Below are 23,511 nucleotides of genomic sequence, written 5' to 3'. Positions count from 1 at the left end.
AGAACTCAATTGTGGTTTCCTAGGAACTTCCTGATCAAGGAGTGAGAAATCTTAGAGAGAAGAAAAAAGAAGTTAAGAGAAAGAGGTTTAAAAAGATAGTTTCTGTTTTAAGTAATGAAATAAGTTTAAGAAATTTTATTTATTTTATTGAATTATTTTAACTTTAAAACATTTGGTCTCGTTATTTTAAAACACATATCTACTCTAATACTTTGTTTCTAATACTCTATAGGTTTTTATATCAAACACTATCATATCTCTCACAACTTGTCAGGACATTGTTAACAGCACCGATTACCGAATACACCAGCTACACCTAACATGTGAAATGGATGCATAAGAATATTATGCTCAGCCTGAAATACAATCATAAAATTGAAAGTACCAGAAATTCCTAGAGGCATACCATCCGAAAAGCTTCCTTGACCAATAGGATAGATCAGGAGAGTTGTCGTTCTATGCTTCGTCGTTTTGCATGTGAGAGAATAGCAATGCCACAACACCTGCGACGATTCTCCATAATCGTCGACGAGGGTTGCCACCATCATGGCCACAACTCATGATTGAGATCGTCACTAACGTTAGTTTTTTCTTCTCCTAAAATATGTTGGTTTTATTCCCCATTCCAACGCCCAAATCAGAAGCTACTGTATTGAAAGAGGTGAAAGGAGTGAGAAGCTGCTGTATTGAAAGAGGTGAAAGGAGTGAGGGAGGTGGGCAGAGAAAAAAATGTCATGTAGGTTTTTGCCTAGTCAAAAGGGTATTTTATTTTTGCCATTACGAAAAACTTGGGGTGTAGAAGAAAAACAATGGGGTGCAAGAAGAAGCCCCGTCATAGCATCTTATTTTAGAAAGTTGGTAATGATTAGGCTTATAGAAAATATCATTTGACAAAAATAGTCAGTGATGAATTTTAGTGAATATAAATAATAACTTTTAAGTATCAATACTTTATATGAAATTTGTTATAATGTATTAAATATTATATATTTATGTATCTTTCTTTATTAAGCATGGTGATATATACATACATATACATATATATATATATATATATATATATATATATATATATATATATATATATATATATATATATATATATACAAATTATGTCATCTTCATGTTATCACACACACTGATACCACTGCCAAAGCTCAACTATGTAAGATTTGTTTCACCTTTCGGAAGGCATCAAAGTCTGATTGGTTCTAGCAAGACAATCCATAAATTAAGCCTTAAAGCCATCAACACATGTATGCATAAACTATGTATGGTGCACTAAATTACAACATTTATCATAGAACAAAATTTGCAGCTTGAAGTGATTGAGCCTCTATACCACATCCAGCTAGAGCAAATAATTTATACTTCTAAACTCCATATGAAAAATATTTTACTCATCTGCACCCAAGTCAGCATCACTGTCAGGATAAATCTCAGGAATAGCTTCGCTGCTCCTTGGTTTCTGTTCATCTCTTTTATTCCTCTCAGCTTCTTTCTCCCTCTCCACAATTCGAGCCTTAGCTTGTTCAAGTCTTGAGCTGACCGAATCCCAAGATACAAGCTTATCCATGAACACTGATATATAATCAGAGCGCTGGTTCTACAAAGATAACGAAGCAGTCAAAGACTATTGAGAAGAATTATCAAATATAGTAATCACAGTGTAATTCTCTGAACTAAAATCTTACCTGAAAATCAATGTAGTAAGCATGCTGAATAAAAGAGAAATATTATTACAAAGTCAGCAAACTTTTTACCAAAGAAATGAAATGATAATTTTAATGTCCTCAAATCCAGTAAAACCAAGTAAACTAGATTAGTACCTCCCAGACATCAATGGTAAGGAGTGGCTGCAAGAAATTAACAGTGAATCTTGTCAGACATTGTAACCATGATGCTGAGGCCTTACCTTAGCATTCATGTTTTAATATATAAAATGAATTTTGGATATTATAGCTCATCCTTATAACTTACATGATAGTAGTTCCAAACAAGAGGGTTCACAGCATTGGGAGTCTTCACCACAACCAGCTTCTTGTCCTCGTCAGATGGAAGAGGATTCACAGCATTTCCCACATCAAGTTTGCTTTCTTTATCTATATATGAAAAGTAAAATGAAAAGGCCACTTGCTAGGTTAGATATACCAAGAAAATTAAAAAGGAATGCCAGAAAATCAGAGAGTATGATCAGAAGGGTATTTTACTCACAGGCAAGCCATGCCCATCCTGAACCAAATTGTGTTGAAGCAGTAGTCTTGAACTCGTCAAGGAAGTTTTCAAACGAACCAAAGTCTCTTTTAATCAGCTTTAGAAGATCCCCAGATGGCTTTCCACCACCGCCGGGTTTCATGGACTCCCAGAAGAAGTCATGGTTCCATGCCTGCAAAAAGTTGAACATGATTTCTATGCAATGGTTTAGAAAAATAGATAAGACTTCATGATTACAAGAATGCATGCCTGTGCTGCATTGTTGAAAGCCGGAAGAAAGTCACCCTTATTGTATGAAATAACTACAACGTTCTCTAGTGACTTCTCGTCTAGATCCGTTCCATCGATTTGCCTGTTCAGATTATCTACATAAGTCCTGTGATGCTTCCCCCAATGATATTCGAGTGTCTCCTGACTCATAATAGGCTCCAAACCATTCTGAGAGTTTTCATTATGACAGTATTGGTAAAAATATGTAATATCAGTCCAGCATAAACATAAAAATCTCCACAAGTACAAGACATATGGTAGGTCATTGCAAAAACTACATGAAACTCTTGTGGAACTGTTTAATCAGTTCAGTGTAACTGATGTGCTGCACAGAAAGAAATTAAATGGCTAGTTATAATAAACTGAAGTCTGCCCAATAGAGTGATGGTGATTATAATAATTCAAGTCAATGCGATATTAACTTCAAGAAAAAGATAAAGCCAGGACAAATCTAATTTTATGGCAATTGCTACGTTTCATTTGAAGCACAGTTCCCCTTAAAAGTTTGCCAACTTGAAGTAGAAGTTTGCCAACATGCTTCATTGGGAGAAGCACACCACTAAAGCAAGCCATTGTAGCTGGTGAGTCCAAAGCCTTATACACCACACACCAAAATCTCATTTCCAAGGTGAATTTCAAGTCCTCTTGCAATTGGATAATAAATGGAGTAATGGACAAACTCTGATCTTACCAGCGGATATGGTGGTGGTTTCAGCTCAAACTTTGCAGTGATTTTAATACGTCCAGCTTTCCTTATACATCTACTCTGCAGCATTGAACATATTTTCATAAAATTAAAGGCCAATAAAACAATATTCATCTTACATTTGTTTTCTTTTAAAATAGGCAAATTTTTAAACAGGACATGCTTTTCCAGCCAGAAAATTTAAGTGAAAAGTCCAACATGATCAGACAAACACCCCAAATCATAAAATGTAGTGGTAATCCATAAAAAGGTTGTATTGGCCATAAAGTTCGAGCATTTATTGCTGAATTGAAGTTCAGTGTTTGTTTACCAATTTCGTTCACATATTTTCCATAACTCGGTTTTCTAATAGATCAACTTACACATTTCAGCCGATTTTACCTCAATAGGCCTGGAAGTTTTCTCTTTATTTATAGACTTTTTCTGGTCTCTAGATTTGAAGTGTTCTTCTCACAACATAATATCTATATGACATAAAAGGATACCAAGCAACAGGTGATAACAGATTTGAGTTTCGCATAAACAGATTTATGCAAGGGATTCCAGAGACCCGGTAAAGCACACTTGGTGACAGTAAGAAACAAACATCTAGCATCAGACATTTCATATTTTCCTACATTCGGGGATCGAAATGAATATGTATTTGTGCTTGAGAGCTATTAATATAAATTCTGCAATACAACGATTGAGAAATGCTATTACCACTGGGAAAAAAGGCCAATATCCTCTTTCAAATGCTAAAACTAAATATATTATGCAGTACAGGTTTAAGAAACTAAGAGAATGTCATTGTATTGAACATGTTCTTTTTGGTTCCTATAGCCCCACAGCATAATATTTACAGGAGAAATACTAGGAACACATTCTCCGTCACATTCTGCACACTCGTAATTTTATAGTTTTCAATCAATTTTAGTCAATTGCAGAATGAACAAAGTGTTATACTTAAAAATCTTGAGTATTCCAAAATTTTGAAAGTTCCAAAAGGTAACAAATACTATATTGCTTAGTATTCTCACTTTCAAAGAGTTTGCATATGAAGACTTTCCATATACTTTCAAAGTGGATAACAAAGGTAGTGGGTCTTGCGTGATTGAAGTTGTGGACATCCTAGAAGTTCCTATTGTACAACAAACAGCCTAATCGTAAGCCTCCTCTTGTGCACAGAAATAAAGGGTTCTCTACTTTCGACTTGTTTACGAGAGCCCAACCAAAAGGGCACTCTAGCAAGGAAGAACTCTTATTTGAATTGCTTTCAATACGGATTCCATTGGTAAATACAGCAAGCAAGAGCAAAAGACACATGATAATAAACAATCAACGAATACTATTACAAAAAAACTCAGATAAAAAAGTGTTTGATCCTTCATGAATTTAAAATTTTGAGTTCTAGTCCCTCTGAAAGTTTTTGCGAATTTTAAATCCACTTTTATTGCTTATAACCAGTACCAGACAAAAATGGAACAAAAGGCTAAACCTTAAGTAACTAAGAGCGATAAAAATATGAGGAACTGAAAATAGGGAACAAGTAAAAATCTGAACTGGATGAGAGAACAAAAACTTATTCATCCCAAAAGAAAAAAAAAAGAATATTTCTTAAAATGGTAAAATTGTGCGTTGGAAATGGAAATGGGTGACACGTAATGGTTCGAAAGCAAACCTCTTTCTTCCACAATTTGAAGGTACCCAAAGAGAACCCTGCTAGCCAAACGAGAAACCCATGTAAGAGAGAGAAAGAGAGAGAGAGAGAGAGAGAGAGAGAGAGAGAGAGAGAGAGAGAAGAGAGAGAAAGGTGGAACCTTGAGTTTGGCGAGGAAGAAAAGCCGAAGTGGAAGGGGTGGAAAGGCAATTCATCTCTTCTGCCTCTGCTTCTCACTGAACTGTTTCAAAATATTTTGGCTCTCCTAATCTTCTTGTCTGTAACACAACTACAGTATAAGACAAGACACTGGAATACATGGTACAAACCTCGTTTCTACTTTTCTTATACTTGAGTTTTACCTCTTTATTCAAATTCACTTTTCTACTTTGTTATCAATATTTTCATTTTTTTTATTTACTTTAATCTCATACTGAAGCTTTGTTTTGACTGGATATTCTTCTGAAGAAAAAGGAAAGAAAAGAGATAAGGAGGGTATAATAAAAAGAGAAATATAATAAAAAAATTATAGGTTTATGATTTTAGGTTTCTGAAATTTAAATAATTCTGATTTTGGTATTTAAATTAAAAAATAATAATTTAGTTCATGATTCTTTTTCTAAACACTAAATTTAAGAAATTAAAATGAACTTTTTTTATTTCTAAATATAAAGTATTACTTTTCAAAAAAATTATGTTATTTTTTATTTTAAAACAAAACTAATGAAAAGAAAAAGAAAATTGTTTCTCTTTCATTTCATTTCAAATTGTGGAAAAACAACTTTTATTGAGTTAGACATTACCCCTTCTTAAATCTAATATTTTTATTTTTTCTATTTATTATCACTTTATTTCTACCAAAACAAAGAAAAAGTATTACTGGAAATAGGAGGAAAATACTATTCAATAAGAAACAAAACTGATGTCCATATATGACTATTATTATATATAACTTGATTTTGTTTAATTTTATATTTGTACCTATAAATTGTACAAAAACACATCATGCTCTAAAAACATTGGTTATTGTGGTTGATACTGAGGGACGGATGAATTGTATTAAAATAATAATGAAAGTATTTGCGTGATTAGTCTTCATTTTGGAGGGGGTTGTGAATTTGTTTCATCATAAATTTACTTATCTATCTCTCTAAACAGTAGACAATGGATCTTGTTAGATTTTAACATTAAGATCACACTTCCAAAGATTAGTTTTTCGCTTATTGTTTAAGATATATTTCGCAGATTCCATGTCCAAATTGCATACTTTTTCACACAAATTAATAGGGTCATAAATCATTGTGTTCGATCCTTAGTTGAACCCTGAATATTCTTACCAAACAAAAATAGATATGACACTACAGACATGATGAGTAAAGAATTAATAGATTTAATCAAATAACACAAATTAGTGGTAATTCTATGTAGAAGAAAATATCATGGTAAATTGTTTTATGGTGCTCAAGAGGTCTTTATGCCCAAACCCTTTTCCTCGGGGCAAGATCTGATGTCTTTATTTCGTCTATCTTTGCAGCAACAATAAAATCATTCATACTTAAACCTCCTGCAAAATTTTGAACCATTTCAATATCATGTTACAAGATGAGAATACATTGACATATTTAAGGATGTGAGAACAACATCTCTTGATCATATAAAAACAATAATATGAACAGTTTACAAGAGATTTTAGGTTTAAACCTCAGCTACATCATTGTATAAAAAATGCATAATTATCAAGATTAGAAATTCGCAGTCATATAAATACTTAAATGATCAATATTTACTATTCTCATTTGAGTGCCTCCCAGAAATGAGCAACTCATATACACACATTGGTACCTACTAGATGATGTTCCCTGAGAGGGTTTTGAGTCCTCTACCAGGAACTTGCAGCTAGTAACTAAAACAAGTGCTTAGTAGAATGAAAGCAGCAACTGATTATATAGGAATTTTGATGAAATACAACTAAAATTAAAATATCCTATGGTATTGAATGTGATCAACAAGAAGGGTGGTTCGAGTTCATTGCTTACCAATGGAAGCTGTCCATAGTTCTGCCCTGACTTGATTTGGTTGTTCCAAGTAGATATTAGGGAAATGGCCTGCAGCCTCAACAACCTTAGAGATCCTGTTAATTAGTTCAACTCCACATTTAAAATCTCTCAATTTCCACAAGCACTGAAGTTTATGTCTACCTTCCTCATTCACAAGTCTCCAACCCACAACCTACAAAAATGAAGAGAAAATAAGTCCTGGGAAGGTGGAAAAAGTACAAAAGGACCATCACACAGGTATCCATTTTTCTTTCTTCAAAAGACAAGTTTACAACAGGTAAAATACTAAGTTTTAAAGTCCTCTTACCGACATGCAAATCAGTATTTAATTGCAGCTAAAGCAATCCACAACTAAATGTTAAACCACTGAAAATGTTAATTGCAGCTAAAGCAATCCACAAGAAATATGCATCACCTCACTTTCTAAATCAAAATTCTGAATGTCAAACCACTGTAAACAACATGAAAGCGATATTTTTGCAACTGTGTTTCAAGTAAATAAACATAACTAAATGTACTACAATAACATGGTCAGATTTTAAAACTCCTGAGGCGGAAAATTAACAAACACTCACCATAAAAATGCAACTATCTGCTGCTTCAACATTACGCATAATTCCATTGCACAGTTATCATTGGACTATACTAACTTGTGCTGACTCAATCAAAAGTTTTCAAAATCAGATTACACATATGATGCTTCTCTGTACAGAACCAGATTACAGTACAGAACCAAACTAAAAAATCCACATTTTCAGAGTCTAAAAACATGTGAACCTTCCCAAACATGCAATAGAATCAACAACAATGTCATCTGGAACCAAAAAGTCAATCATCTTGTTTCAACTCTAAAGACTAAACGGATAACCAATCATCTCTTTAATAGGACAATAGGTAGAGTGTACACACTAACATAACTTGAATCTGTTTGGATAAATTTCATGTAAAAAAAGTAAAAAGAAAAATAAAATAAGTTTATTATTCTAGAACTAAATTTCGTTTATATATATATATCAATAAATATATTATTTTTATATTTATTTTTAGTTAATTTAATATTATTTCTTATTTATATTTTGAAATTAGTCCATATTTCTTCTTTTGAGAAGACACTAAGTATATAATTTTCTTTATATTCAATGTCAACCGTTCCCATATCAATCTTACACAACCTAATTTTTTTATTTAATATCTAAAGTGTTTCTCTATAAAAACAGTAGAAAAGAAAGAAAAATAAGTTTATCTACAACTTAAAAACAAATTACGAATTAAAACATTTTTATCTAATTTTTCTAAATAAAAAAATCTTGCAACTGCTGGAGGGTACATTTCAAATTGTCTCTGGCAGCAGGTACTAGCAGGTGGATCATGTTACACAGAATCATGCTACGTTTTCAAGAAAAAGAAAAGTTACAGCCATAGATTTTTATTACAAAAACACTAATCCAACAGTTAGTATCACAATTGAGAAAAAAACTGAGATAGTTAGAAACTTGTTTTCTTATTTAAAATTCCTTATCAGTTTGCCAACAAATACCTAGTGATTCATTTCATTTTAGCAGAAACTAACTTCATTTTTTGTATGAATTCTATCCCGTGATTATCAAGTAATCTCTTCGAAATTATGAGTGATGAGATGTAGCTGCTACCTTTCTGACGAGCATCTGAGCGTCCTGTTCTGAGATGGGGGGTTGCAAAGGGGAAATGGGAGCACAGTCCTGCTGCGCGAGAGAGAGAGCAGAGATATTGGGGATGAGGATTCTGTGTTCGGTGCTGCCGTATCCCAGCACCTTCTCTCCGAAGGAGCTCTCCAATTCCGCCGGAAAAGGGTCCCTGGCACCGAAGTCCCCCAGGAACTGGTTCGTGTCGATGGCGCGCGTCACCACCAGCGACGCCGCCCGGTTTCCGCGGCGACTCAGTGACGGGGCGCGTGTGGGCCACGTGACAGCCTTGGGGTGTTTGCGAAGAAAGACATGGTTAAGGTTGAGATTAAGGTTAAGGTTGGATGCGGTGGCCATCTAAAAGAAGAACACAGTGTATGATGTTTAGTAGAGAAGGAATTGAAATGGAGTAAGGTGGAGAGTGTGTGGCCTTGTGAAGAAGTGCAATATATTATATTATCTAGTGGTGGAGAGAACTCTGAAGTCATTTTTTTTTCCTTTTATTTCTAAATTAAAAATTTTTGTTGGCTTATATCAGTGGTTGGGATAAATTTTTCATTCAATCCAAATCTATGTTTTCAGATTTTACATATTTGTTTGGACAAGCTTAATTTCAGTCTAAAGATATCACCATTATAAATTGTATTTTAATCTGTTATTAATGTTTTGTCATATATAACATTGACGCAAAACAAAGTGGAAACATAAACTGTAAAATATAGTTATTCCTACTGAAACTCAAACATAAAGATTTTAACCGTAAAAAGGTCACCAAAACTACAAGATTAAATAAATAATTATATTTTATTTAAATTCGAGTAAACTCATTCGTAATAATATAACCACATAATTTTATAAGAAAAGTTAATATACATAATTAAAATGATATGATAAAATAATTAAATTAACTATTTTTCATTAAAAATATTAAATAATATTTGTAAAAACTTTCTACTGGTCTTTTTATCATATATATATATATATATATATATATATATATATATATATATATATATATATATATATATATATTATATATATTATATATATTATATATATATATATATTATATATATTATATATATATATATAGATATAGATAGATATAGATAGATAGATTGATAGATAAAAAGCACGTAAAAATTTTCAAGGTTCAATCATTTCTACTTATTGTCATCGAAACTGTAACATCGTTTCTACATATCGTAATAACAATTATTACAAAAGAATTAAAATACAAAAACACCGCAAAAAAATAATAATATAAAACTAATTAATATGAACATACATAAATAGTTTCATTTCAATCTCAGTCAACTAAAATGAGCAATACAGAATCATGTCATCACATTATTTAGAGACAAATAATCGATAATAACACTAAATTCAATATCTAGATTTATGCAATATAACCTTCAAATTAATAAATGATACGATATGAAGGACGACCAAATTTTCGAGGTCACACAGTCTTTTTTTTTTTTTTACAAAATTAGTTCTCTATAACTTAATAAAAAATAGGTCATTGACCTGCTTGACCCGTTATAAGAATTTCTTTTACTCTTTACCACCTAGATTCTATCATTTATACCGTACATTTTCTTCTTAGGAAGAATATGGTAATATGCAACAAAAACATAACATACAAAGCAATATATCACATCCCTGTATATTGAAATAACTTTCTTGAAATCTTTCAGATTTTTTTATCCTCCTTGTTCATATATTCATAACACATATCTACAAAATATACAAAATTATTTCATTACATTGACAAACTTTACACTTCATATCACATATATTTATTATTTCTAAAATACACACTTTTATATTCAAATCAACCAAGACTAAGAGCACATAACGACTTTCTAACCCATTAAGTATAAATGTTCTTCATGAAAAAGAAACCTAAAACAAAACAATCATAAGAGATAAACTTTACTAGCTACAAACCTTAAATTAAATATACTAATGGATAAAATTAAGAATCATATGCCTATAATCTATTGTCAAAATTTTAGTTTGATCTAACTTTTAACAAAACGAAAATCTTAATTTTTGCGACATGACTTGGAGCTAGAAAACCCAACTTGCCCAAGGAGAAAGTCTCCCGTGTCCCTTTGCTAGATTCAAATTTAAAACTTGTCCAACGAGTCTACATAACATATACCACCACATTTTGACAATGCCAAATAAACCAAAAATCAAAACTCATGTTGCACATAAGTCACAAACCACACCAAATTCATGTTGAACAACTTGTTCCAATAAAAAACTATAGCATTCACAAATTCACTCCTCCCTTCACATCTCAATATCAAATTGAACATATAAGCATGACTCTACATTTTACATATTTTACATTTCATATCATTTAAACTCAAAACTTAACAACAAAAAAATCCACACCTTTAGACCACCAAACATATCAATTAGACAAATTCCATCTTCTACATATTACAAAATTATAATTATTAACCCCAATTTCAATTTACACTCGTCAAGATAAATTTTACATTCCAAATTTAACCAATTATAACTATCAAACTCATTTGATTAACCAATCCAACATCTCATATCAATGGACTATTTTAATTATGAAATCACACTTTCAATATCACAATGCAATAATGTAAACACCAACTAGGAGGAAATAAAAATTAATTTGTCACTTTAGCCAAATGACATTTTTCCCAAGAAATTTATAAAACACTAAAACTCACTTAATTTCATAGAGAAACAACAAAAATCCTAACTAGAGTTATGAGTCTATCATTATAAAAATTAATGTTAGTTATTATAAACAACTTAATGTTTTGTTCTTTTGTAGTGATTTAGGGGAGATGATTTGAATGGATTTGAGTGGATTGAGGGTAATTTTTTTGTTATTTTTTTTAGTGGATTTATGGGTAATTGAGAGTGGATTTGGAAGTAAAGTTTGTGAGAATTAGGGTAGCATTTAATTGATGTGACAGATTTAAAAAATTAGTCTAATGGATAAAAATTAAAGATTACCAAAATGCCCCTAGTTATTAAAGTAATATAAAATGATAATTGTTAAGGTTATGTTTAATTGTAAAAATATTTATAAAAAGTAAAAAATTAAAAATAATTAATAAGATTAATTTTTAAAATTTTAAAAAATTATAATTTAGTAAAATGAATTTTTAATTGATGTCTAAAATGAATTTATAATTTAGTAAAATGAATTTATAATAAAATTCATTTTTAAAATCTAAAAATAAAGTGTTATATATATATATATATATATATATATATATATATATAATTGATGTCCGAGATTAATTCATTCTTATTTTTATCCTAATTCAATTCAAACTCAAAATTTAATAAATAAAAAAGGTTTAATAGGTTCGTAGGTCCCTATATTTGTGGGTTCGTTTCAGTTGGGTCCTCCAATTTTTAAAGTGATCAATTGGGTCCCTAATTTGGGAAATTTGATTCAATAATAGGATTTCCGTTAAATGTAGTTAACGTACGTTAACTTTGTTTTGAAGTGGAAGCTGAGCATCCAGGTGGCATCCTTCGTGGATTTATATCATTTTCAGAAATTATTAACTAATGTTAAATATATTAATAAAAAAAATATAATTAGAATAATCATTAAACATATCAAGTAATGTTTCGTATTTTGGGTAGCTTCTGTCTGAGAAATTGGGGAAATCTGCGAAGTTAGGGTTCGTTGGAGGTGTGCTGGCATTTGGGGAGCACCGCTTTTGCGTGAGAAATTACTCAGCCATACCCTTTCGTTTTATGAAATTGTAGTGATCTATCGGTGGTTTCGAGTAAAAGGTTGTAATTTTTGGTGGTGAATCACGTGGAGGAGTTCCGCGAAGGTCGTTGGAGGTGTAGCACGTGTCCAGGTTAGTAAATGTTTACTTCTTTGTATAATTTTGACAATGATGCATGGTCAGTCGTGGTCCCCCATGTTCGAACTGGTGTGGTAGTGTGTTATTTATGTTGTTATAGAAATTGGTGTTGAAAGTGGTCCCCCATGTTTGAAGTGCCGTAGTAGACCGTAATTGTTGTTGTGCTTTATATTGGTATTGCAACGTTGCAATGTGGTCCCCCATGTTTGTTCCTTGCGCTTTTTGTTTTGTTTAAGTTATCTTGTAGTTGGTCCTTGTGTTTCCTATTCCTGCTTCTAATTTTATATATTTTTTGTTGTTGTTGTCGTCTTATTATTTTATAGGATATATACTGTTATAGTGTATTACATGGAGGATCATTTTGAAGTTGTTTTCCACCATGGAGGTCACTTCATAAACGATGGGCCTCTTAAGTATGAGGGGGAAAGTACAACTCTTTCTTTTGACCCAGACGTGTGGAGTTACTTCACTTTGGTCAGTGTAGTAAAAGGACTTGGATATGATGGATTTAAGGAGTTGTGGTATTGTGTAGGGGGGGGGGGGTTCTGTGTTAGATGATAGGTTAGAGGCTTTGTCTGATGATAGGGGAGCCATGCACATGATGAACTTAGCTAGGCTAAATGGAGAAGTTCATTTATTTGTTGTTCACACAGTGTGTGAACCTGAGATCATACACATGTTAGAAAATGTTGGACATAATAAAGGTGAAGAAGAAGTTCAACCTATGATGCATGATAGTGATCATGGTGAGTGTGAACAAGTTCATGATGAGTGTCAGGAGGTAGGTGATGGTGAGTGTGAAGTTCCTGTTTCAGAAGAAAGAGGTGTGGGAGATGATGTTGTAGAAGGTGAAATTGAAGCTGAATGTGATGTGGGTGAGACCGAAAGAGATGATGTTGTGGAAGTTCAAATTGAAGTTGAATCTGATGTGGGTGAGTGTGAAAGAGATGATGTTGTAGGAGGTGAAATTGAAGTTGAATGTGATGTGGGTGGGTTTGAAAGAGATGATGTTGTAGGAGGTGAAATTGAAGTTGAATGTGATGTGGGTGGGTCTGAAAGAGATGATGTTGATGTTCGTAGTTGGAGTTGCAGTTTGGATGTTAGTAGTATGGATGACTTAGTTGACTGTGATATCCAAGAAGAGGTAGGGCAGGGAGTTGAGAATTGGTTTGGTGAAATTGAAGTTGGTGTGGAAGATGATGGACCATCACAGAAATCACAGACTCGCATTTTCGATAGTGATGTTGAGGATGGTATTAATACTGAGAATGATAGAGGTCTGTCTGATGATAATTGGGAATCAGAAGAATTGGTTAGTGGAGGAGAAAGTGACGAAGAAGATGGTGAGGAAGAAAGTTATGGAAAGTTTGTAACATTTACTATGCCTAAAACAATGGTGGATTACAAGTGGGATTTGGGCACTTATTTTGCTAACAAGCAAGATATTCTGGATGCCATAAAAACATATGCAGTAGAAAATGGGAGAAATCTAACATATGTTAAAAATGATAAGAAGAGAATTAGAGTGAAGTGTATGGGTGCTAAAGGAAAGTGCCCCTGGATGGCATATTGTGGTTATATGAATGCAATCCAAACGTGGCAATTAAGGACTGTTGTTGACAACCACACTTGTAGTAGAGAGCACAAAGTGAAATTACTTAATTCCAAATGGCTGAGTAAAAGGTTGGAGAATACCGTGAGAGAAAATCCCAAAGTGAAGGTAGGGGAAATTCGTGACAAGATAAGTAGAAAGTGGAATGTTGGTGTATCTAGATCCATGGCTTTTAGAGCAAAGTCCATTGCTTTCGAACATGTTGATGGGTGTTTCAAAGAACAATATAAAAGGATCTATGATTACGCGAATGAGCTGTTAGTTCGTAATCCTGGATCCACAGTGAAGGTGGAAGTGGAAGAGAATATCGATGGCCATATTTTCAAGAGGTTCTACGTTTGTCTTAAGGCCTGCAAGGACAGTTTTGTGTTCTGCAGGCCAATTATAGGACTGGATGGTGCTTTTTTAAAAGGTAAATATGGTGGTGAATTGCTAACTGCTATTGCAAGAGACGCAAATGACCAGATGCTACCTCTAGCATATGCCATTGTGGAGGTAGAGAATAAAGAAACATGGAAATGGTTTTTGGAACTTCTGGATGAAGACATTAGGGGGGAGGCAGTACATGCATCATTGACATTCATATCAGATCAACAAAAGGTTATTGACATGCCCTTTTTTCCTAATAACATATTAAACCTTTTCATTATTATTGATATGATACCTTTAACAACATTGTCAATTTCAAATTACAGGGCTTAATGCAAGCTTTTGAAGAGGTGCTCCCTACAGTTGATCATCGGTTTTGTGTTAGGCACCTGTACGCAAATTTCAGGAAAAAATTCCCTTCAAAGCAGCTAAAGCGGATGATGTGGAAGGCAACTACAGCAACTCATCCACAAGCCTGGGAAACCGAAATGAGAAATATAAAGGAAGTGAATCTCGAGGCATTCAAATACCTTATAAAAATTCCTCCCAGGTATGATGATATTTCAAAATCTCTTGAAATGTGATTCAATTCATAGTTGTGGAAGTGGCAGACTGTGATACCCATATTTCGTAATCTCTTGAAATGTAGATACTGGTCACGATCAAGGTTTACCACCAATGCTAAGTGTGATACTTTGGTAAACAACATGTCAGAGGCATTCAACAGTGTATTGCTGCATACAAGGTCAAAGCCAATCATAAGCATGTTGGAGACCAATTCCCAGCTGGAAACGTGTAGGAAAAGGTTCTAGACCAGAGAAAACCAGTAATGAAAATTGGTGCAGCGGATGGATGAAATGATGCAGTGTTGATGTGTTTTAATGGGGGAAAGGTGTATGGGTGAAGCCTCACAGCTCATAGGGCCTTCCTACAGAGGAAGGAAGCTTGAGGAAAGGAGAAGAAATAGCAATTCAAAGGTGACTTAAGAGCACAAAAGCTGGAAAACAATTTCTGCAGCATATCATTAAGCTCAAAAGTGAATCAATACAAGGAAAAGGCCCTCTTATTTATAGTTGAAGAGGAGCCTAATTTCTAATTCTAATTCCCTCCTAAATTCAAATGGTTCAGATTTATTTTGATCAAGCAAGGTCCATGCCTCTTTCCAGCTCATCAAGCAAGGTGTGTGCTTCCTTCCACATCAGCCCATTTCACGTGGAAAATGGTGGTGCATGCCGTAAGCACCTCTTTTTGGCTCTTTTGCTTGATCTATTGATTTATCTTCTTGGATGGCTCAATCATAGTCTCCAAGATTTATTAATTCCTACAAAACAAAGTATAAATGCTTTAGTTAAGAGAAGAAGGATTTTTATAAGTAACCTTCCATAGAAGCAAAATAGTATGTGGTCCTTCTTCCTCTTGAATCCTCTTTGCCATGGCTCTAGTAAGAGGTCCAATGTGCATCTTAGATGGTCTTCCATCAGACCCTCCCTCTTGAAAAAGATCTGTCCTCAGATCTGCTTCATCCTGTTGATCATCTCCTGTGAAAGGAATTAAATCGCAGATGTTAAAAGTAGGACTGACACCATAACTTTCAGGAAGGTCTAATATGTATGCATTATCATTTATCCTTTTGACCACCTTGAATGGACCATCTCCTCTTGGACTAAGTTTGGATTTCCTTTGAGAGGGAAATCTTTCCTTTCTCAAATGAAGCCAAACTAGGTCTCCTTTTTCAAAAACTATTTTCTTTCTCCCTTTGTTGTTGTGTTCTGCATATTTTTGAGTTTGTTTTTCAATTTGAATTTTAACTTTCTCATGTAACTTCTTGATAAACTCCGCTTTAGAAGCACCTTCTTTATGAAGAAAAGAAGATGATTCTGGAAGAGGTAGTAAATCAAGAGGTGTGATAGGGTTAAAACCATAAACAACCTCAAAAGGAGAAAGATTAGTAGTCTTGTGGACTACTCTATTATAAGCAAATTCAATATGAGGTAGATGTTCATCCCAAGATTTGTTATTTCCTCTTAATATTACCCTTAATAATGTAGATAAAGATCTATTTACTACTTCAGTTTGCCCATCAGTTTGTGGGTGACATGTAGTAGAAAATAGAAGTTTAGTTCCAAGCTTTTCCCATAAAGTTTTCCAAAAATGGCTTAGAAACTTCACATCTCTATCAGACACTATAGTTTTGGGTAAGCCATGCAATCTCACTATCTCTTTAAAGAAGAGTCTAGAGATATAGCTAGCATCATCTACTTTGTGGCAGGGTATAAAATGAGCCATTTTACTAAAACGATCTACTACCACAAATATAGAATCATACCCCTTTTGAGTTCTTGGCAATCCTAAGACAAAGTCCATGCTTATGTCCTCCCAAGGGGTATTAGCTATAGGAAGAGGTGTATAGAGTCCATGAGGCATAATTTTGGACTTAGCTTGTAAACAAGCTATACATTTAGAACAATGCCTTTGAACATCTATTCTCATGTGTGGCCAATAAAATTTACTTTTCAAAATGTTTAGAGTTTTATCAACTCCATGATGGCCCATGAGTCCTCCTCCATGACTCTCTTTGATAAGAAGTTTTCTAATGGATCCTTGGGGTATACAAAGTTTTCCTTTATTAAAAAGATACCCCTCAGAAAGATAGAATCCATCAAAAGGCTTCTTAAGACATGATGAATAAGTGGATGCAAATGTTTCATCATTTTCATATAACTCTTTTATGTCATCAAATCCTAATATTTGAGATCCTAGGGTTACTAATAATGCATGTCTTCTAGATAAAGCATCCGCAACAACATTAGTACTCCCCTTTTTGTGTTTGATGACATAGGGAAATTGCTCAAGATATTCCACCCACTTTGCATGTCTTTTGTTTAGCTTTGCTTGCCCTTTAATGTACTTGAGAGATTCATGGTCAGTGTGTATGATGAATTCTCTAGTTACCAAGTAATGCTCCCAAGTTTTCAAAGCTCTAATGAGGGCATACAACTCTTTGTCATAGGTAGGATAGTTTAAGGTAGGCCCCCTAAGTTTTTCACTAAAATAAGCTACGGGATGTCCTCCTTGTATTAAAACAGCTCCTATTCCTACCCCAGATGCATCACATTCTAGTTCAAAGGCTTTGGAAAAATCAGGCAAAACTAGAATAGGTGCATGTGTTAACTTGTGTTTCAAAGTCTCAAAAGACAACTCTTGCTTATCACCCCAAATAAAAGGCATATCTTTCTTGACTAGCTCATTTAAAGGAGCAGCTATGGTGGAGAAGTCTTTCACAAATCTTCTATAAAAACTTGCTAACCCATGAAAACTTCTCACCTCTCCTACATTTTTAGGGGTTGGCCAGTCTTGTATAGCCTTGATCTTCTCTGGATCAACATGTACACCTTCTTTTCCCACTTTGAATCCAAGGAAAATCACACTTTCTTGACAAAAAGTACATTTGTCAAAGTTGGCAAAGAGATGATGTTCTCTAAGAAGAAGCAAGACTTTTCTGACATGGTTAAGATGTTCTTGAAGGCTTTGACTATAGACTAGGATATCATCAAAGTAGACCACTACAAATCTGCCTATGCATTCCCTAAGCACATGATTCATTAATCTCATGAATGTACTTGGAGCATTGGTCAAGCCAAAGGGCATGACTAACCATTCATACAAACCAAACTTGGTCTTGAAAGCAGTTTTCCATTCATCTCCTTCATGAATTCTTATCTGATGGTATCCACTTTTAAGATCAATTTTGGTGAAGAGATTTGCTCCATGTAATTCATCCAACATGTCATCTAGCCTAGGAATGGGATGCCTATACTTGACAGTTATGTTGTTGATGGCCTTACAATCTGTACACATTCTCCAAGACCCATCCTTTTTAGGGACCAACAACACAGGCACAGCACAGGGACTTAAACTCTTTTGGATCCACCCTTTGTTCAACAAGTCATTAACTTGTTTCTCTATTTCTTTTGTTTCCATAGGGTTGGTTCTATAGGCTGGCCTATTGGGTAGACTTGCCCCAGGCACCAAATCTATTTGATGTTCTATTCCCCTCAAAGGTGGTAATCCACTTGGTACCTCTTTGGGAAATATATCATTAAATTCCTTTAAAAGTTTTTGCAACCCCTTTGGTAGAGAACCAAGTTCATGAATGATTGAAACAAATGCCTCTTTGCAATAAAGAAGGAAATGAGGTTGTCCAAGAAAAAGATTTTTGGAAATATTCAAGGTTTGAGGTTGGACAACTTCATGGGCTGAGGCATGGGTTACCAAATTCTTTCTTTCTTTCTTATTTTCTTTTTTCTTTTCTCCATCCAACTTCTTCTTAAGAATGATCTGATCCTCTCTTACTTGTGAAGGTGTAAGAGGACACAAAATAATTTTCTTTCCTTTGTGTTGAATGGTGATTTTGTTGGTGACTCCATCATGTAAAGCTTGTTTATCATATTGCCAAGGTCTTCCAAGTAATATGTGCCCAGCTTCCATTGGTACTATATCACAAACAATTTGATCTTCATATTTGCCAATGGAAATAGGTACACTTACTTGTTCTTTAACTACTATTCCATCATCCTCTTTGATCCATTGAAGTTTGTAAGGTTTAGGATGAGGAGTAGTGGTTAAGCCAAGCTTTTCTACCATTCTAGAACTACAACAGTTGCAACAAGAGCCACTATCCACTATCATTGAACATGTCTTTTCTAAAACTTTGCATCTTGTGTGGAATAGGTTCTCTCTTTGTGACTGTTCTAATTCTACATGTTTACTTTCCAGGAGTCTCCTTACCATAAGTAAGTCACCATCACAAGGTAAAGCTTCTTCTTCTTCAGAAATGGATGTTTCAGACTCACTATATGAAGAACCCTCACTTTCACTCTCATGCTCAAGGATGTAAGTTGACTTTCTATTGCGGCACTCAGATGCATAGTGCCCTTTTTCCCCACATCTAAAGCACTTAGTCTCCTTACTCTTATGATCTCTTGAAGGTTCTTTGACTTTTTCCTTTCCTCTCTCTCTCTTTGTCTTCATATCTTGGCTTGGTTTGACTACCCTCCCTCTTATACTCTTTCTTGTGGTAAGAACTATGAGGGTAATCTTTCTTGGTGGAGCTTTTCCTCTTTAGTTGTTGCTCAACCCTCACACAAAGTTGGACTAACTCATTGAGATCATTGTAGGGTATAAGTTCAACCCTATCTCTTATGTCATAGTTAAGTCCACTTTGAAACCTAGCTATTGTTATCCTATGTTCTTCTCTTATCCCAGCCCTCAACATGAGTAATTCCATTTTTTGTCTATATTCCTCAACACTCATGTTCCTTTGTTGGAGTTTATGGAGTTTATCCATTATCTCCCTATCATAGTAGGCTGGTACATGCCTCCTCCTCAAGGCAGTTCTTAACTCATTCCAATATCTAATGGGAGGTAAGTGTCTTAGCCTATAATCTTTGACCAAGGCTGTCCACCAAATTAAGGCATAGCCTTGGAAGCTTAGAGAAGCCATGGTGACTCTCTTTTCATCATCTATTTGGTGGCACTCAAACAATTGCTCAACTTTCATTTCCCACTCTAAATATTCTTCCACATCATCCTTTCCATGAAAAGAAGGTAGATCAATTTTGGGCTCTCTTGGATGGTGTTCTCTCACTCTATGATGTCTTCTAGGAGGCATTTGGTAGTGGTCATCATTGTGATGACTACTATTTTGCTCAAGCTCACTAGAAGATGATGATTCTTCTCTTCTCCTATGGGAAGATCTCTCTTTTCTTTTGTCTTGATTATTCAAAAGTTGACTAATCATGTCTTTGAGCTCACTAATCTCTCTATCCCTTTGTTCAAATTTTTGTTGAAATTCTTCCCTTAAAGAACTCTCACTATTGGGTTTGATGCTACCTTGCACACTTGATTGACTCATTCTTGTCAAATGAAAAAGGTTTTTACAAGGTTTTCAAAATATTTGACAAAGAATGAATGAAAAGATTTTCACAATTTTTTTCTTTGTTTTTGGTGAAAAATTTCTTAAAGAGATTCTAAAGGTGAAAGATGTATCTAAGTAGCTCCCAGGAAGAAGAGGTGAGTCACTAATGGACAAGCTTAAAAACCAAGTTCTTCCTTAGCCAGAGTTTCCTTAGAGTTATCTTTTACCTAAGTTTCTAATTAGAAATTCTTCAAATTCTTTTCAAATGTTATGTACCTATAACCAAAGAAAGGTTGACTAAATGCTATGCAATCCTATATATACCACGGAGACTTAAAAAACAAAAAGATTAAGCAAGAAATTAAAGAAAGCAATAAAGATGCAAGAATGTAAATGCTAGACGGCCCTAAGTGAAAGTGCAAGTGACACTTGGAGCCCCTTGACACACTTCCACACTAAGAAAACGAAATTGCACTATTACAATGTTTAAATGTGATCTTGGAATTGCTTCAAGAGCATTTTCCCAAGTCACTTAGTCAAGAAATGAAAATCAACTTTAAACAACAAAGGTTCCGTGATATGTGGTGTAAACAAACTTAAAAGAAGGCCTAAAACTAATGTAAGCTTCACTCTCTTGCTGCTGCAGATTGCTACTCCAAAACAGGTTGCACTTCAAGCTTTTCTGGTGTATTTTTAGCTGCTGGATCAGCAGAGTTGCAGCTGCTCACAAGCTCCCTTTTTGTTCCCACTTCAGCCCCCTTTCCTCTTCCTAATATGGTGCCTCAGTAGGGAAAGGTTTCTGCTTCTGGATGCCTCACAATAGTTACCACAGCACCTCAAGATTCCAGTCAAACACACCAAACAGAATTAGCAAACTGCACCAGAATTTCAAACCAGATTTTGTTTTGAATGTTTGACAATTTGGAAGCCAAGAATGGGAAATCAAATGGAAACAGGGATGGAATAACAGAAAGCACTCAAAAGGAACCTAATAATGGTACTAGAACAGATTAAGAAAGCAACAAAAACAGAAATAGCAGATCACAAACTCATCCAGACCAAACTGTTTGATATTTTATCAAAGTGTTTGTTAAAATGCCCCAATGAAAACCAGATTTGGTGTTTTGGGGTTTTTAACTGCCAAAAACTGGATTGCACGATTCAACAGGCTTTTTAACACTTGCTCTGACTTATTTTGATCATTTAATTTCAATTTAAAGTAATGAACCAGCTCTTACTACAATCCAGAAATGATTTTGAACAAGAATGACCAAAACAGTTGCTGGAAAATGATTTCTGCACCAGAAAAAATGGCTTGAAATGGTGGTTTTAAACCCAAAATTGATTGGAAGTGATTCAGCAGTTCAATTGATGCATCAAACAACTTTGTATCATCATTTTAAAGATGTTTAAACATTGAAACAGCTAGAAAACAGATTGCAATGTGAATTCACTGGTGCACTTCCATTTTAAAGGCAATTTTAAGGTTTAAAAAGCAAATCTGCATATAGGCTAAAAAATGACCAAATGAACAGTGCAAACAACTTTGGAATGACAATTTAAACTTGCTCAAATGTTGTAAATGCACAAAAATAGCAAGACTCAACAATTCACCCTTGCTATAGCCTATTTATGCAGCAAATTCCCACCAAAACAGCACCAGATTTAAGAACCTTGTGGATATAAGGTTGGACAGCACACACAATGACTCTAGAGAATGTTATTATACTGAACTAAGCTAGGATTAAAGTGCTTAGTATGAATAAACTCAAACTGGACAGCAAAGAATGGTAGCACGGTGAAAAGCTAGAACAGAAAAACAAAACAAACTTGACAGCAAAGGCTACTGGTTTTTAAGGCAACCAAGCTATGCTAGATGCATTTCCTTGCTTTTAATGGTCTGACACACCTTTAGCCACTTCCAATAACAGCAAACAAATTTTTACCAAGCAACAGAATCAAATAAAATCAGCTGAAACAGATTTCAAATTTTAAAACCAGATTTGAATTTCTTGAGCAGATTTGAAAACCAGAATTAGTTTCTAGTGCTTTTGCTTCCATCACCAAGGCTAGAACATGTTCTCATTGCCTTATTTGGTTGATTTAAAGCTTTTCCATCACTCTAAACTCAAATAAACCAAAATGAAACCCAGCAGAACAGAAAACCAAAGTGAAACAGAATTAAAACTGCAAATATGGACTGCACAAGACTAAAACATAACTGGAATTGAAAATTAAAGCTGGAAGAGACATAAACAAGAATGATTCACCGTTTAAAATGAGTAACAAACATGTATGACTACTGGAAACACAAATAATGCACAGGAAACACGAAATTAATAACTGGAAAAAGCACAAAACAGAAACAAAAGTACTTAAAACAGAACTGGAAAGCTGGAACAGAGATCACAACAGAATGTAGAAATGGAGTGCAAAGATGGAGGAATAGCTTAGCTCTTGGTGCGTGGATAACCTAAGCTCAAATAGCCTCATTGTCTGGGGTGATTTGTCCAAAAATCAAGAGTAGACTTAATAAGGAGTCCCAGCTAACCAAATTTTGGATTGCTAGGTAACCGTAAAATATTTTCATTTATCATGTGTTCAACAATTTAAGTGTATGCGTACTTTCTAAATTTTAATTCTATTTTTCCAGCTGGTCAGCACTGCAGTTGTTTGAAGTTCGTCATGTGTCCCAAGTTGGTGACAAGTTTATAGTTGATATAGACAAAGTTGAATGCACATGCAGGAAATGGGCTATCTCGGGCATTCCATGCTGTCATGCGTTGGCTGTTATGAAGTTTCTGAATTTAGATGCAGATGATTTCATCCCTAATTGTTTTAGGAAGTCAACATACCAAGAAATCTACTCTTCCATTGTGTATCCAGTTAATGGTCAGAATATGTGGGAAATTACCCCATATAATGATGTGCTCCCTCCAAAAAAGAGAATATTGCCAGGGAGGCCTAAGAAGAAAAGAAGGTTACAGGAATGGGAGTTAGTCAAGGACGAAACAAGAATGAGGAAGGGTGGTATGCAAAAAAGATGTGGCATTTGTAAGGAGCTAGGTCACAACAGAACTTCTTGCCAGAAATCAACCCAAGATGGTGAACTCAACCCTGACCAAACACAACAAAGCAACCCAACAAATGAAGAAAACATACCATCATCAAATTAG

General features: G+C 34.3%; 3 protein-coding genes across 3 annotated transcripts; 1 reads left to right on the top strand and 2 right to left on the bottom strand.

Annotated features, from left to right (window-relative positions):
* Positions 1-1,142: 1,142 nt before the first annotated feature.
* Positions 1,143-5,133, bottom strand: FSD2 (Fe superoxide dismutase 2). Its single transcript, XM_088096274.1, has 9 exons — positions 4,990-5,133; positions 4,851-4,891; positions 3,176-3,250; positions 2,464-2,652; positions 2,215-2,386; positions 1,981-2,102; positions 1,830-1,856; positions 1,695-1,718; positions 1,143-1,606 (listed from the first exon to the last, which is right to left on the bottom strand). Exons 1-9 carry the CDS (start codon positions 5,042-5,044, stop codon positions 1,397-1,399), a joined length of 915 nt encoding a protein of 304 aa, XP_087952400.1. The 5' UTR covers positions 5,045-5,133; the 3' UTR covers positions 1,143-1,396.
* Positions 5,134-6,080: 947 nt separating this feature from the next.
* Positions 6,081-8,978, bottom strand: LOC124831325 (Transcriptional coactivator/pterin dehydratase). The gene is made up of 3 exons (XM_047305281.2): positions 8,536-8,978; positions 6,866-7,058; positions 6,081-6,393 (listed from the first exon to the last, which is right to left on the bottom strand). The coding sequence occupies exons 1-3, from the start codon at positions 8,902-8,904 to the stop codon at positions 6,302-6,304; spliced, it is 654 nt and encodes a 217-aa protein (XP_047161237.1). The 5' UTR covers positions 8,905-8,978; the 3' UTR covers positions 6,081-6,301.
* A 4,552-nt stretch (positions 8,979-13,530) lies between these two features.
* On the top strand, positions 13,531-23,511 carry LOC148194020 (uncharacterized). The gene is made up of 4 exons (XM_088097091.1): positions 13,531-14,649; positions 14,745-14,968; positions 15,068-15,223; positions 22,989-23,511. The coding sequence occupies exons 1-4, from the start codon at positions 13,546-13,548 to the stop codon at positions 23,509-23,511; spliced, it is 2,007 nt and encodes a 668-aa protein (XP_087953217.1). The 5' UTR covers positions 13,531-13,545.

The sequence above is a fragment of the Vigna umbellata genome, chromosome 8 (genome assembly GCF_029865625.1).
Source record: "Vigna umbellata cultivar VRB3 chromosome 8, Vumbellata_1.0, whole genome shotgun sequence".
Lineage (NCBI taxonomy): Eukaryota > Viridiplantae > Streptophyta > Magnoliopsida > Fabales > Fabaceae > Vigna > Vigna umbellata.
This window is presented reverse-complemented; position numbering and strand designations above follow the sequence as displayed.

Bases quoted from the DNA above. Each gene is read 5' to 3' on its own strand.
- LOC148194020 (XM_088097091.1), top strand. From the start codon at position 13,546: ATGGATGACTTAGTTGACTGTGATATCCAAGAAGAGGTAGGGCAGGGA. The intron at 14,969-15,067 runs GTATGATGATAT...CTTGAAATGTAG, and splicing joins CTTATAAAAATTCCTCCCAG to ATACTGGTCACGATCAAGGT. The intron at 15,224-22,988 runs GTTCTAGACCAG...CTATTTTTCCAG, and splicing joins CTGGAAACGTGTAGGAAAAG to CTGGTCAGCACTGCAGTTGT.
- LOC124831325 (XM_047305281.2), bottom strand. From the start codon at position 8,904: ATGGCCACCGCATCCAACCTTAACCTTAATCTCAACCTTAACCATGTC. The intron at 7,059-8,535 runs GTAGCAGCTACA...TCATTTTTGTAG, and splicing joins CTCAGATGCTCGTCAGAAAG to GTTGTGGGTTGGAGACTTGT. The intron at 6,394-6,865 runs GTAAGCAATGAA...AAAATTTTGCAG, and splicing joins ACTATGGACAGCTTCCATTG to GAGGTTTAAGTATGAATGAT.
- FSD2 (XM_088096274.1), bottom strand. From the start codon at position 5,044: ATGAATTGCCTTTCCACCCCTTCCACTTCGGCTTTTCTTCCTCGCCAA. The intron at 4,892-4,989 runs GTTCCACCTTTC...TCGTTTGGCTAG, and splicing joins TCTTCCTCGCCAAACTCAAG to CAGGGTTCTCTTTGGGTACC. The intron at 2,653-3,175 runs GTAAGATCAGAG...GAAAACTCTCAG, and splicing joins AACCACCACCATATCCGCTG to AATGGTTTGGAGCCTATTAT.